Source organism: Agelaius phoeniceus, chromosome 6 (genome assembly GCF_051311805.1).
Source record: "Agelaius phoeniceus isolate bAgePho1 chromosome 6, bAgePho1.hap1, whole genome shotgun sequence".
Lineage (NCBI taxonomy): Eukaryota > Metazoa > Chordata > Aves > Passeriformes > Icteridae > Agelaius > Agelaius phoeniceus.
Genome location: NC_135270.1, coordinates 12,656,032 through 12,671,572, shown reverse-complemented (window position 1 = coordinate 12,671,572; position 15,541 = coordinate 12,656,032). Strand labels below are relative to the sequence as shown.

At 41.2% G+C, this 15,541-nt stretch overlaps 1 protein-coding gene across 7 annotated transcripts in view; it reads right to left on the bottom strand.

Moving 5' to 3' along the window:
* DENND2B (DENN domain containing 2B) overlaps positions 1-15,541 on the bottom strand; it is a 153,869-nt gene that overhangs the window by 84,561 nt on the left and 53,767 nt on the right. For all 7 annotated transcript variants that reach the window (XM_077179835.1, XM_077179836.1, XM_077179837.1 and 4 more), the window contains one exon: positions 3,135-3,239. In XM_077179835.1, the coding sequence (XP_077035950.1) occupies positions 3,135-3,214 (80 nt within the window). In that variant the 5' untranslated portion in view covers positions 3,215-3,239. The remainder of the gene's footprint in view (positions 1-3,134; positions 3,240-15,541) is intronic.

The following is a 15,541-nucleotide window of genomic DNA, read 5'->3' as shown; positions in this document are numbered from 1 at the left end:
GAAAAGCAAGCCACATTGTAAGGAGAGAGAGCTACAAACACCACTATGCCTTCCTGTGACTTCTCTTCTCCTAAGGTTTCCTCAGAGTTACACTGATCCTCATAACTATGGTGAAATCAAACTCATTTGATGCAACAAGGTCATGGTAGTGCACCAGCTGCAATCATGCCATGGGCTCCTTTGTCCCCTGCTGAAGGATTAAGAAGATTTCCTAGAGCTGCTTCCTACCAGAATTGCTAAGAAGTCACTTCCAGCTACACCCAAGGTGCTTTCCTATCTTTCCATTCCTTGGCATTCACCTCAGTGACTCACAAGGAAGGATTAAAGTTGTACTCTGGAAGCTCACTGAAAGCCAGAGTCTCCTTTTGTAAGCATAACAACCCTTCTGCAATTTCTCCAATTTGCTTCCTGTAACTGACTCTTGTTCCAAACAACATCAGAATGTTCCCTCTGGCTTGGACCAGAAAAGCATTCCTGGTCCAAGGTTCAGTCACTGACCATGAGAGTTAGCAGGTGCCTGGAGAAGAGAATAAGAATGTGCAGCACAACTTAACCAGCTTAAGTCTGTTGATTCAGAGATTTTATTTCTGTGACTAAAAGGCTTTGGAAGATTTTTTTCTTCCATGGATTTGTCTGATTGCAGCATCACATAAGAGTAAGTTTAATGGTTTAAAAACATGCTGCTGAAAAATGCCTTCTTTTCAACTGATTCTTGACCTGTTGTCTTCTGGTTTCATTGGATTTGTGTTAGTTCTTAAATGGAAAGAGTATTTTTCCCTATTTATCGTCTCTGTTCCATATATCATTTCAGATACTCCTCTTTCCCTTCAATCTTTTCCCTTCTAGGATGAAGAGTCACAATAAATCTACTCTTGTCTTGTAGTGAAAATGTTTCCTACCTTCAACCACCCTTGTCATCATTCTACAATTTTCCCATTCAGAGCACAGTCAAGTTTTCTCTCCTAACACACAAAAAAAATCTCAGTTTTTAACAAGTGGTGAATGAATTTCAGGTAACTTTTAAAAAATGCATTAGTGGTTTTATTTAAAGCACTTCACTTTCTTCAGATCCAAGAGTTCTTTTTCCCCTCCTGTGCTCACAGCAGAAACCCATGAATCCCACAGCCAGATTCTCAGGTGAAATTCACAGTTATCTTCCCCAATAATGTCCTTGCTCTGTTCTCTGTCTTTCCCTCATTTTCTGAAGTGCCATTCAAACGACTCTGGTGGAAAAATGGCTCTGGTGATTCATGACAGTTAATTCCCACTCTGGTGAGGACCAAGGGAATTTTAGTTACTGCAAGAATCTTAATGCCTGCAAAGCATGCAGCTGGATGGATGTTTATGTGGAGGCACCTTCTTTCCACTGAGGATTTTTATTATTAAAATTTAAATCTGTGATCTATAGAGTTCTGAATCACAGCCAAAGTAATTAGAAGGACTTCCAGAGACTTTACTGACCTTTGCTTCTGACCTATAAGCAATCACAAAATGTTGAACCAGCTGATGTCACCATATCCCTCAATCACACCTTGCATCTTAGAATCACAGAATCATTGATGTTGGAAAATACCTTTAAGACCATCAACTGAACAATCTTGAAACAATAAACCCCACCAAAACTAAGACTGACAAGAAAATAACTCTTGAAAATATATCTTAGCAACCAAGAGACTGCTACACCTGTGTTATGCCAGTATCAGCACTAACTGAAACTGCTATCACAGATTATAAAGTGCATTTGCAGGTTTCCAAATGCCCAGTCAAATCCCACCATAGAGACAGAGACTGTTCAGTTTAAGTGAATCTTTGAACATGTTTACAATAAGTTTTGCAAGCTTTAAACTTTTACAATGCCCGCACTTCCAACATTGATTTTCAGTCTGACTCAAAGGAAGAATGCTCATGGTTGGCTCAGATAACATCCTCTTGCAGGGTTTCTCAGAGACAGGTGAAGATTACATAAGGCAAAATAATGGATGGAGAAATGGTGCATGACCGCCTAGTCATCTCATCCCTTGTTGAGCAAGTGCACCTAAAGATTGTCCTTAGCTTCAGGCTCTTACTTGTACTTAGAAAAATCTCTTCCTGAAAAATTCTAATTGAAACAGATGATGATGATAAGGAAAGACAGTTTATTTGACAGTTACTATCCAATAACTTAGTATCCCACAGTACTTTCTAAGCTATTCAGAATGGAAATTATTTTGAAATAAGAGACTTGTCCAAATTTTGCTGAAGTCTAGACCCAAGTTCCCAGCACCAATCTGTCTGCACTGGTGGAAGGACAATAAACAACTTGAGAGCTCCAGAAATCATTAGGGAACTGTTATTAATGTCTATGTATTAATATCTCTCTAGAAATTCCTTAAGCCCCCCGGCCCTCATTATTTTATCTTTTTACTATTTTGTACTAGGAGATGGCAAACACACAAACTGGCAAGTGTACAAGGATATGGAGCCCATCACTGCTGAGCTCTACCACAGCATAATACACCTAATTAAAAAAAAAAAAAAACAGAATGGATGTTATGCTAAGATGTTATGCTGGTTGTCTGCATCTTTCTTTGACTGCACATTTTTAAAAGTGTAGCCTTTCCCCTAACTGTGAATTACAGAGGTAATCTACTTTGCAAATTATTTTAATGCTACAGAAAGGACAAATAAGCAAAGCAACAGAGATGAGCTCTATACTTTACATTCAGCCCTTTCCCACCCACTGCCTGACCTGCAACAGGAGATGGTCTGACCATGGTTTGTGAAGGCAGAAACAGCAGAGGAAATGTGACACAAACCAACACAAAACACCAACTGGACATTGGCAGTGCAGGAGAGCTGGCATGCAATCACATGACTGAGGAATTCAGCCCAAAATTTCTGAGATCAGCACAGCACCTTCCACACAGGTCCTTCCTTGCAATCACTCCCATCATAACCAGCCCATGAGCAGCAATTGCTCAATAAGAAACCTTTCTTCACACCTTGGGTCCTCCACTCCCTACAAAAAACTTCCCTCAGCCCAGCAAAGCTCTCTTTCTGTCAGAACAGAGGTTGCTTAGCCTTGAACAGACATCTTGTTCCAAACACAGACAGACCTTACTCAAAATCTACAAATCCTGCAGTTCTCCACTTACCTATCCAGAGTGTCCTGAGGCACTTTACTCCCTCCAGCTCTGCTGCTGACACTGCTGTTCTTGTTGGCAGTCATGGTCATTTCTGCTTTCTAGAAATGTGGATATCTGTGAGAAGAAAAGTCAATTAAGCTTCAGCAAGCCCAAATGACAATTAACTCCTTGAGCTACTATTCTGTGTAAAGGCACAACTCCAGGTTGCTTTCCACTCTATAAAATGCAATCAGTGTAGTGATGATCCTGAAAAACGAAACCCTCTACTGCTGCTATTGCACATCCACAGCCAAGTTTATCGCAGCCCAGTGCTATAAATGGAAGTAACTTATGAGAAGTAGGTGTGTGCTTCAGGTGCTGGCCTGTCTGATGAACAAGCTTGATATCAAGTTCACAGGTTTGGTGTGGTTCTTCCATCCATCAGAGTATGTGGAGATCCCAGCAACAGCACTGTGTGATACTTGCAAACACCATAGCTGTGACTGGATGTTTGACCGCACCACAGCTATCCCAAGGAATAAAAAAAGCTTTCTCACCTTTAAAGTGCAACTCTATTATGGAAATATTTTCTAACAGTGAAAATTATTCAATGATGGATTTTTGAATATAATTTTCAAATCTGCTTGTGATATGAAAATATCACAAGCAGTTTTCTCTGTTGGCCTCAGGATTCTTTAAGTAAAGCTGTCTTAGGACACTTTTAAAACCTCAGGTAATATAAAGAATCTTTATCAATTCCTAGTTGTTTTTTTAACTATTTGGTAATCCCAAAAGCAGTGAATTTAATTTCAGCCCTGTGTATAAAGTTGTGTGCCCAAAAGATGGGTCTCACTTCTGTGACATTGCTGCTCACTGGCAAAGAAACAGCCCAGTACCATGATTTATTTTACCTTCATTCTGCTGTCTTAACAGCAATGTCATGCTGTGACTGAAGGGAGAACATGATGATATGGGTAAAGGCCAGGATGCCGTCCAAGGGATGCAAAAGCAGGAATCCCTAATATAATTGGGATATCATTAGCCCCTCCATTGACTGTATCCCAGTGTAAAGTACAGCTCTTAGTGGCCATTTTTTCTGTCATTGTAATCCCTTGAGAAATATTTTGCAAAATGAGGGAGGAATGTATTTTCATGTCATGATAAGATTCCTAAAATGCCAGCAAAGTCCCTTGAGAAAGAAAAGGAACAGTATTTACTCCACCTGATGCTACAGGAGTCATTTATGAAGGATTCTGTGGCTCTGCTGGCACCAGTCTGGGTGGTTTCTAAGATGCTGCTCAGTTTATAAACTAAAATATCTACCATGGTTTACAGCACTGCCACCCAGGGTCTGACCAGAGCTACCAACTTTTACAACCATTAACAGCACAGCTAATGCAAAAATAAGGAGTGTTACGAAACTTCTTGTTTACTCAAACCCACAGGAAGTCCAGACTGCTTGAGAAGGCGCTGTAATGTGATGCTGCAAAACAAGCTGGGGGCTGACAACACACAAAAATCCCTACACTAACTGACCTATCACAGTCAAAGGACATTCTCTAAACCACTTTATTCCAAGCAGTTCTGCCACAAACACAGTCAGAAAATCTGCAGACTGCAGCTCCAGAGGCAGAGTAAATCATGCTGACCACAGACTCCAGGTCTACTTGTCCTTCTCTGCTGCCTTGTATCAATTTTCCCAGATTAAGCAGAGATTCTTTTTCCCCCTGGTTGGTAACATTTTTTCTACACTGAAGCTCCCTAAATTCCTCCAGTGTCTCATTGTTATTGTTAGCGTTACATTATCAAGATTACAGGACTGTTACAGAACTGCCTGTTCCGACTGGAAAAGGGATTGCTTGGGACAAAAAAGGCAGCCTGCTAATGCTGGCCAAGCTTTCTAGGACTGTACATTCCACAGAGAGTAAGCAGTTTTGTTAATGTTTTCCACACACCAGTTCAATACTTTTACTGTGTTCAATCTAAATCACTTATTAACACTTAATGTGAGAAAAATAAGAGAGATAAACACGGCGTAAGGGAACAGTAGCTGTTAGCATGCATGTGTAACATTAATTTTCCAAGACTTGCTTTTTTGTTCAACATAAAAATAAGCTGAAGACACCCTCAAAAAGATGGGAGACTGATTTCACACATTAAAAAAATATAGTGTGCTTTTGTGCTGCTGGTTTTGAGAGTCCACTTTTCCGAAACCCAAAAATGGAAAAGGGGGAGGAGGGGAAGGAAAGAAAAGTATGTCAAAGCTTGATAAAAATCATCATCATCAACATTTAAAAGGAGGGATTATTTAAATGTTACATTTCAAAGCCTCCTTAAATGTCAAGTAGAACAAAGTGGTTTGCTTTCCACTAAAGATAAATTGAGTTCCTAAAGACAGTTTCTCAAGATATGTCAAATTTACTGATATAAGTGTGCTCCTTCCCATGCCGCTGAGACTATGATATATATGGTGATATCAACTGACTTTTCTATTTTTCAATTTTCCTTTAAAGCTTATTTTGGATGAATATTTTACAGCAGGTGATGCTGGTATCATCCCAGCATATGCAGAAAAAATGCAAACAATGTGAACGTGGCAGAAAAGTGTTCAGTCATTTACAGAGGTGCCCATAAGAAAAGACTTCTATCACCCCAAAAAACTCACCCACCCATGCACCACTGCATCCCAAAAATAAAGGGAAAAAATAAAACAGAGACAAAGAAACAAGAGAAAAAACCTAAACTAGGGAGAGAAAACCTAAAGTAAATGTTATTGTTATATAGAAAGTTATTTCATAGCCTTCAAATGAGTCTGACAGCCTGCAAGTTTATTGAACCTTTGTAGGGTCAGAATCACATCCCTTGGGCTTGAGTGAGAGCATTCCACATTACACTATTTGCAAATTATTCTTCACAAAGCAATGAAAACCAAAATTTCTCAAGTATTGTGACATACTGTTAAAAACAAATCCAAAAATAATCATGTCACACAAATTCTGCATTGCCTCATAAACCGTCTAACAAACCTGCTCTAAAAATGCAGAATTCTGTTTTATTTGTAAATGTAAAGAATTCCTCTGAAACCCTTACTTAGCCATAATTTGTGCTTTGCTCCAGACCTGGTTTCACTAATTTGACTAGGATAGCCCTCAAACTGGCAATTTAATGAGCCCAAATGGTAGAATCATCATATCAATTTTGCCTGAAACTTCCACAAACCATTTATCAGGATCAAAAACTAAAGATGACAGGCAAATATGAGAAATTAGGTGATGGCAACATGGGATCTGCTGCTCGTGCCAGGCAAGGTTCAGCATCCTGACTAAAAAAAGGGCTGCTACCAAGTAGATGTTTCCTAAGAGATCTTTATCATTGCAAGAAGCTCCAATGACAGAATATTCCTTATGGACCATCTTCCCCCCTGTTTATGGCATACTTACACTTTTCAAATTAAACTGTACCTTGGAGACTTTAATGGGGCACTGGAAGCCATCACACTGTGGGCTAATGAACAGTACAGCATCACTGAATGTCTAATTCCATTAACAGGTGTTAGCAAGGGAAGGATAAACCCTCTGCTCCTCCCCTCTGCAATTTAAAATTATTCTTAATTTCTTAAAGCATCCCAACACTTTGGAAGCACCCACTCTCAGTCCCACTACTGCAAAGTGGAAGTTGGTTTTTTCACTAAAAGCTGTGAATGGGAGTGGGTTGAGGAGTGAGGCTTGGAGCAAGCCCCTGAAAAGTCAAGGCAACACAGAACATTTTAATTGCTTTATAGCTTCAAGAAAACCTCCTGCTTTCTAATACACAGTGTCCATCAGTTAGCACATTCCAAGAACAGATGCCTTCCTCTCCTTCTGTGGAGAGGTGAATATCATTGAACCCAGAAGAAAAGTTCACATGTGGTGTCTGATGACTTGAGAAGGGAACCTCTGAATGTAGGTTCCCAAGCCCTCTCCTGGCATTATCACTATGCTTTGTAATCTACTTGAGTTCTGATTGAGTTTTTCATGCAGATTACCTTCCTCTTGAAATTCCACTGATCTAGGATCTGGAAAATATTGGAAAATACTACTCCTTTGGTCTGCTCCACAGGGCAGAGACCTGGAGGCATAACAGGAAGTCACAACAGGGAAGAGCTACAGGCAGCTAAAGCAAACTCATGTTTTTGAAAAAATACAATAAACACAAACTTTCATAAATATAATAATTGATGTGTCTACTTATTTTTCTCTTAACAGTAGCTGCAACAGAATGACTTTAGCCATTAATAAGTTAGCTTAACACATTAATTTGCTTTTCTGAGTGCTTTGAGGGAGCTTGCCCACATGTCAAGAGGTATAGTACAGCTGAACTTTTGTTTAGGAGTTACAGCCTGCTTTGTGGCAATTTGCCTACTCCCTTCCAGTAAAACAGATAATTATGTCCTTACAGAGCCACGTCAGTTCTGATGAACTGGAAAGCCTAATAAAATGTTTAAAGATTCCTGCCTTGAGAGAGTGCCTGCAGAGACTCCTGAGAGCATTGTTACCAGACTCCATCAGTAATACCTGTTCTCTGGACTGGGATTAACTCCACAGTCTCATCCAAAATTTCCCTCCCTATAATGCACAACCTGTTTTCAGCCAAGTCAGTGACCAGTCTCTCTGCTATGCTTTCACAGCTAGGTGGCAACTTTAATTCTAGCACAAACTTCCTACTATAACCAGCAGGAGTGGTGAGCTTGGCTGCCATTGACCCTTGCAATGCCCAAACCACCCTCTGAGCAGTTCAGTCCCCACTGAACTGAATTGGTACTACAAGGAAACACGTTAGAGCACTTACTGGAGGGGAAAGTTACCTCCCCCAGGCAGTCTGCCTAAAGCAAAGACAGCTCTCCATGCACCCTTCACCCTCCTTTCCTGTTTTTCTAAAATGTTTGTCCCTTTTCTGATATTCTTGTTCATTCCTCACCCTGTCTTTATCTGTCTTCCTCACCCTACTTGATCTTCTTATTACTTAATTTATCTTCTCCCAAGCTATTCTTCGCCCCCTCCTTAATTGAAAATGGGCAATACCTGGTGGAGAGAACAGACCTCACTTGAAATACACTGCAGTCCAAACCTAATATCTGAACTAGGTAAGAACCCAGGGCTAAACTCCTCCATTACCCTTAGCAATCCTAGGGCAATCACAGCTTCCAAATGGAAGGAAAACAACATGAAAATCAAGGAAGAAGACATTTAGAGAAGGAGGCATGAACAGAAAACATGTCTGTTATTGAACCACAAATTAGTCTTTCCCTCTGTAAACTAAAAAAAAGGGTTTGGGTTTTAAAAAATACATTGTTTCAAGCTTAAATATCTTGATTTGAGATACCAGGGTAGAAAGGGTCTACATAGAAACTATGCCCAACATATATCACAATTCTTTGGTATTATTCTTCCTTTGTTCTTTCCCTTCATTCTCAGGATTTTTGCATAAAAACAACCATTTCAGTCTCAGGAGCTCACCTGTTCCTGCTGCTTACTCCTCAGTGAAGTCATAATGCTCTAATAATGACATCAATACCATTTGCACAATAATGAATTGCTTCTTGTGACACAAAAACCAAATTATAAATTTGCTAAGGAATGAGAGTTGGGTAGCTTTGAGGAACAAAGATTTTTTTCATTAATATCTCTTGTGTCACAAAGGATACAATAAATGAGAAAATAGAGAGAGATGAGAAAATGTCCTTTGGTATTTCCCACAGGGTGTGACCAGTCTCTAAAAACATCCCAATGCAATTCACAGAGTGAACAAAGACAAAAGTCTTAGTAAGTCTTAGAAGAAACTTCCCAGTTGAGCTGACACCCATGACTGAACCCTCCTCACACCGAGGCTGACTGACAAAGTCTGCCAGACAGCTGAGAAGCATCCTGGCTTTGCAACTGCTGTAGGTTTTGATTTGTTAGAGCATCATCTGAGGCAAAACATGGGTCACAGCCATCCTACAGAGCAAGCTGCTGTGCCCAGAGTTGTCAGCAGACCTCCCTTCCTGTCAGGCATATGTGGCTCCCTCTCAGAGCCCTGCTAGAGTAAGAATTGTAAAATTATTAGCAGTTATAGGCCTTGCAAAGTGTTGTAATGATACATGATGAGAGGAAGGGCAACCATCTTTGGATACCTCAGTAAGGCCAAGAGCTGACCTGTGGTGATACCATGAATCTCCTTCTGGTTAGATCACTGTGTGTTACTGGCTCAGAACAGTCACTATCTCCCAGAAACAGGTCCTGTCCATGATATCCAAGCTGGAAGTGCTAATGCTTCCAGTGAAGAAAATATTCATCTGCATGGACTGTCTCAATATGATGATATAAAAGCACCCTGGGAGGATGATGTATGGGCTGGAGACCTCATGGATGTAAGTGGAAAACACTGGCCAAAGTTGTCTTGGTTTGTACAAAGCTATGAGAACAACATTGGGTCTGTCTCTTTAGCTCTTGGCAGTTACCCAGGGAATCTGTAGAAAGGCATACAAAAGATTTTAACTCCCCTAGAGAAGATCTTAATTCCCCTGTATCCAAAGTACATCCAGAAGTGAACCTGGACACAGGCATTAGCAGCAACAAATGGGATGGCAACTAAGTCCATTGTTTGTATTAGGGATTTGTGCAGGAACCTTTCAGGAAGGTATCTGTTTACATTTAGAAATTATGTTCTTGCACTTAAAGCAACATCTGCAGGATGCAGAAGCTCTGAGCTGTGTTGGAGCTCTGACATGGATTTCAGCCAGTCTTAGGAAACCTGTTTAGAGGCAAGATCTGCAAATTCAGTGCCAGAGATTAAAGCCCACCACCCACATTCTGGCATTTGGCTGAATGGCCCATTTTCTCCAAGGTACTCCTATTTTTCCTACTACCTCAGGAATCTATCCAAATCTCCAAATATCACTGCTGTACCAGAGATAGAGGCTTAAAACTGGCCCGATTTGAGGCAATGATCAGCTCTCTCATGCACATTGGCTTTCTTATTCAGATTCCCTCCATGTCTATGAACACCTTGGCTACCACCTCCCTCTCCTTCCAACTCTATATGTCCCAAGCCAAAAGAAACAAACCCAAGTCCCCTGTGCTCCCAATATGATAAAATGCAATGACGTGTGAGCAGCCTGACTGAAAGGTGTGTCCATGCCCTGCCTAAGTTCCCACCTCAGACAACTAAATAAAGGATTATCAGAGAGAAGCATGGAACCAGAAAAATGAGTGAATCCCAACCTCCCTCTTAGCTGCTGAAACAGAGGATGTATCCAAAAGAAGAAGCAGAGAGGAGGGGCAAGGTCCAGACAAACATCAGAAGAGTTCAAGACTGGTAGAGCAAAGGTGAGGTGAAGGATAGCTAACATGCTATGGGAAAAACATAAATGGGAAACAAGAAAGTGAAGAGATTTTTTAGAAATATGAAAGGGCAATAAGAAACCCCAGGTGAGAAGAGAAATACAGCCCCCTTCTTCCCCTCCACACTGGGAACACACTCTGTGTCCCCCAGAGAAAGCAGCCCAACTTTCCTCATGCTCCAGAATGCTTTCATTCCATGGCTAAAATCTTCCTCGTGGAAGACTTGGAATTTTTCTGAAGATACTTCAAGAAAAATGGATATACAATACTGACTTAAGACTTCACAAAAAGAGAGAGAAATTGCTGCAGTCCTGCAAAGCAGGTGCACTCATGAAAGTGAGAAGTGCTCAGGGTGTGCATAGCTGCTCATTCAATACACAAACTCAAATCCATATTCAAGTTTTTAAGTCCCTGATTCATGGGTAGAAGCCTCATTCCCTCCCACACACACAGCCCCTGCAGTGATTGCAGGAGACTTGCAGTTCCCAGATTCCTGCAGTTTCTTTACAGAATTGGTTCTAAGGGAGATTGGAGAAAAAACAGAAGAGAAATGACTGAAAGAATATTGGCAGAATGACAATATAGCAGAATGATAATAACAAACTAAGCACAGAAAACTACATATTCCCTTTGTTAATGAAAATTATAGTAGCTCTAGCAACAAAAAAGGGGCAGGGAGAAAAAAAGTCCAAGACACTTCAATATCTCCAAAGAAGACAGCTTTCTAATATGGAAAAAGCAAGATTTATGGCACCAGCAGCTCCTACAAGACAGGGCTGTAGTAGTGCACCATGGTTTCAATTAAAGGTACCAATCATTAACCAGTACATCTGGGCTCAGCAGTTGACAGGCAACATCATCTCTTCCAGTGAAGAGATGGTGGCTCAACTGCTGAGCCACAATTCCTTCAGGCACTGAACTCGCTTCTCTTGCTGAATGATGGGCCCTGCAGCCCCATTTCTGGTGGATTTACCTCATATTGTCTGTCAAGCCCTGGGACAGAGTGACTAATGCCACTGCTCAACAGAGACATCTCCTGTGCCCCAGCCTTTCTGCCTGCATCCCTTCACCAGCCACCACACCCTGACATCCCTGTGGGTGCTGCCCACAGCACAGCCCTGCACACTCAGCAGGCATCTCAGGGAGAAAAGCATTTCAGTTCCCTGCTGCCTGGGTGTATTTTCCTTCTCAAATACACACACTTGCAAGCTCAAAGAGGGAAGGAATGTCTGGCACTTCTGCGGTGACCATCTGGCAGAAGCACTGCTCCATTTTCTGGCAGCTTGACCAGAGTCTTAGAACAATTATTTCAGTTCCTGATTCAAGCACTGGAGACAAAAGATCAAGTTACATTTCTCTCCAGCCATCAACACTAATTCAGTTTTCACTAAGTCAGCCTTGCTGGAATTTCACTCTTCCACACTAAAACCAAAAAGAAAAAAAAGGAAAGTGTGACTCTACACTGAAAAGCCAGTGGAAGAAACATAAGGCATTTCAAGAGTTGCCCTTCACAAATGTAAAAAATGCCAGTAAGATCCAAGAGAGAAGGTACTGTTTCTTCCTAGAAAGGACATTTTTATAAGATAAAATTATGAAGAACTGGATGTATTGAAAATTACATGATATCATGGTCCTCCTCAGTGATATCCCCTGGCTTTATAACAACCATGTAAATAAGATTTCTTCCCTTACTAGTACAAGCTGATTGGGAGTTGAAGAGTGCCTTCCCACCTATGGCTCAGCCACAGGTATCCACAGCCATCAGCAGAGGTGCTTTTCCCAAGGAAAGGGTTCAGCTCCCACAGCTCTGACCTTTGCCATCTGCATGAAAGGAAAGTTTCAACAAACTACCACAAGCAAAAGTGTTATAAATCACCTTTCATCAGGCCTCCAACCACTAGCCAGAGAAACAACTGGAAACACTTAAACCTGTTTTAACATTCCTTGTAGGAGGAGGCAGGGAAACACCTCCCCATCCACCCACTGGAGCTGATTGCAGCCACCAAACCACTCTGGACAGTGGTTCCTGCCAGTGGAGTTTCTGTTGAGGATTTCTGCAGCAGCAGCCTTTCCCAGCAGAGATAGAAAACCCAGCAGCAGCCACAGAAACTCTAGCTCTGTTCCCATGCACGCTGCATCCAGAGTGGCAGCAGGGAACCGCAGGGGTTTAGAAGGAGGCAAACAGAAACAAATCCACAAACAAACTGTGAATGTATCACATATCTTTTAAACCTTCACATGCTGGGAGATGGTATTTGATGATTTGAAAGAGCTTCTCTTCTTTCCTTTTATGAAAATGATTTACATGCAGCTGTGTACATGACACGTTGGAGCCTTCTCAAGAGGCCAGCCGCTGTTGCAAAGAACTCACACTTCTATGATAGGAATTTCATAAATGAAGGCACTAACTATCTTCCCAGATGCAGGCTTGAATAGACTCACTGTGCTGGAGAGTTCTGCTGAGGGAACAATCTTTCTTCACAGCCCACAGAGCAGGAGTAAACCTGACACAGAGGAGCATTACAGCCTGAACTGCTTTGTTCTCAGATTGGAGAGAGAGAGAGACCCACAGGGGCTGTCAGACAAGCACTGCCCTCATCACACAGGCCTGTGAAGAATGCTCCCTAGCTTCCCAAATCCCACTTCTCTGCTTGCAATCCAAGTCTGAACATCTGTAATGCCAGAGAGGGCACAGGAGAGCACAGCCTCAGAAACATGTCAGGTAGAAAATGTAATCCCACATCCTTACAGTCAGCTGGATGTGTCCAGGAATAACAAGTAGCCAGTGTGTGCAGGAATAGGGTCCCATTTCTTGTTTGCAGTTTAGCTGCAGTGCCATAATGTGCTACCACTTATGTTTAACAATATTGAAACATGTAACCTTAACTTGAAATATTTGTGTGAAATCATTAATTTTATCCAGACAGCATTTGGAATGTTGCTCCAGCACCAGCATTCCTACTCAAAGTTTTAGCACTGGTGCTCCTACTTTAGCTCAGCTCAAAACTGTGAGTAAAAAATAATTTAATAGCAATTTGATTTTGCAATGATCTCATTGAAAAGGCATATGCAGCATTGCCCTTGCAACACAGAAACAGCCACAAGATAAGCCTAAGGGACACAGATTAACACTCTGATCAGATAAAATTTCAGCCCCTTCTCCCTTGCAGGGAATGTTTTGGCCTTTTGCCAAGCAGAAAGCATTCCACACACAGAAGGGTAAATTTGGTATAGTACCCATATGGAAATATCTTCTTCACAACAAGGCCAGGGTATAAAATCTATTATCTGAACACACATGCTCTCTTACTTGGAACATGAGTGAGCCTACAGCAGTGTTTGACTCAAACTTTCCCCATCTCATGGGAGTCCATATTTGAGCAAGCTTTAGAATGGCACTGGCACTAAAGCTGGAATTCATCTTACTTTTCTTCTTTCCTATGGTTTTAAGCTGAATGCAGCAGAAGTCCAATTTGGATCTGCTCCCTACACAAAAATATTTTTATTGTTTCTTTTGAAGTGTGGTTACTGCAGACAATAATTCTGCATCAACCAGACCTCCAGAATTGAACCTGTCTACTCACAACAAAAATGTCAAAGCAGATTTTGCTATGATCAACTATGAAATAGCCTGAAGTTGTGTCAGGGGAAGTTTAGGCTTGATATTTGGGAAAGGTTCTTCATTCAAGAGGTCTTTGGGCACTGGAGCAGCTCCCCAGGGCAGTGGTCACAGCACCAAGCCTGACAGAGCTCAAGAAGCATTTGGCCAATGCCCTCAAGCACCTGGTGTGACTTTTGTGGTGCCCTGTGCAGGGCCAGGAGTTGGACTCCATCCTCCTCATGGGACCCTTCCAACTCAGCTTATTCTCTGATAACATACAGCTCATTTAGTGAAAGGGAACACTAAATTCTATTCTGCTTTCATAGGGTTTATGCTTATCTCACCTTAACTCTAGTTCCAGACACTCCTTTGCTACTGCTCATAGAGGGTGATAGCAGAAAGCAAATTACAGCTCAGACTTCTCTGCTGTTTCCTACTCCTGTCACTGTTCCTCCTTCAGTTCAGGTGCACACACACTCATCTTCCCAATACCAGGTAACAGAGAATTTTAAAATGTCAATCTATGAATAGACATTTTACAGATAGAGGTACTGCACACACAACCTGATAGTAAACTTCACAAATAAAACTTCTCCAGTAAGTAAATTGAGCAGAATGAAGTATACACACAGAGTATATAAACAACACTTTCCTACTAAAAATTCCATCATCACAAAAGAAATAAGTCTTTTAAGGTAAGAAAAACTATTACACAGAAACTCTTCAGTATCAGCTTCCTGTGAATCTATTTTCACTTGTGTTTGATTGATGAACAAATCAAAGCATTCAAGACCGATACTAAACAGTTTTGTCTGGCATGAGGTCTGCATTGCCAGATTTCCTGTGGTTTCTAGTTGGTACCACGAACTTGGCCACAGTTCATTGAAAACCCAGTCCTAGTGCTCCAAAAGGTAGATAAATATCTATGAACATTTTTGTAGTGCCAGGAAGGTGATTTGTATTATAGAGGCAGCTAAAATTGTACCTGTGCCCAGTGCACAGTGGACAAAAGCTGACTGACAGCAGATTCCACCCTGCTACATTTTTTCCACCCTGCAAAAAATGCCTTTTGCAACTCCAAAAAGTAAAGATTTATCAGATTATGAATCCAGTTCAAATACCTTTTGTGACTAGCTACTCATCTGACGATTTAGGGGTAAGATGCTCTAACTGATCATTTTTGTTAAAATTTGTAGGTTATAAATGCACCAGGATTCACAGGTTCCTACAGAGCATAAATTCCTGAAGCTTCCTGATGGAAAAACTGCCTCTCTCTTATAGTGTGTACCTATTACTTAGCATCTGAACTTGTACCTCATTTTCCCCAGACAAATATTCTCCCATTTAACCTAAAGAAGAATGCATGGTGGGACATCCATGTGCCACAGGTTTTTTTAGCCTGTGTTTTAGATGCAAAAGTCATGTTAAGAACCTTTTTTCTGATCCTAGGGAATCTAAAGGTGTGACAAACACGA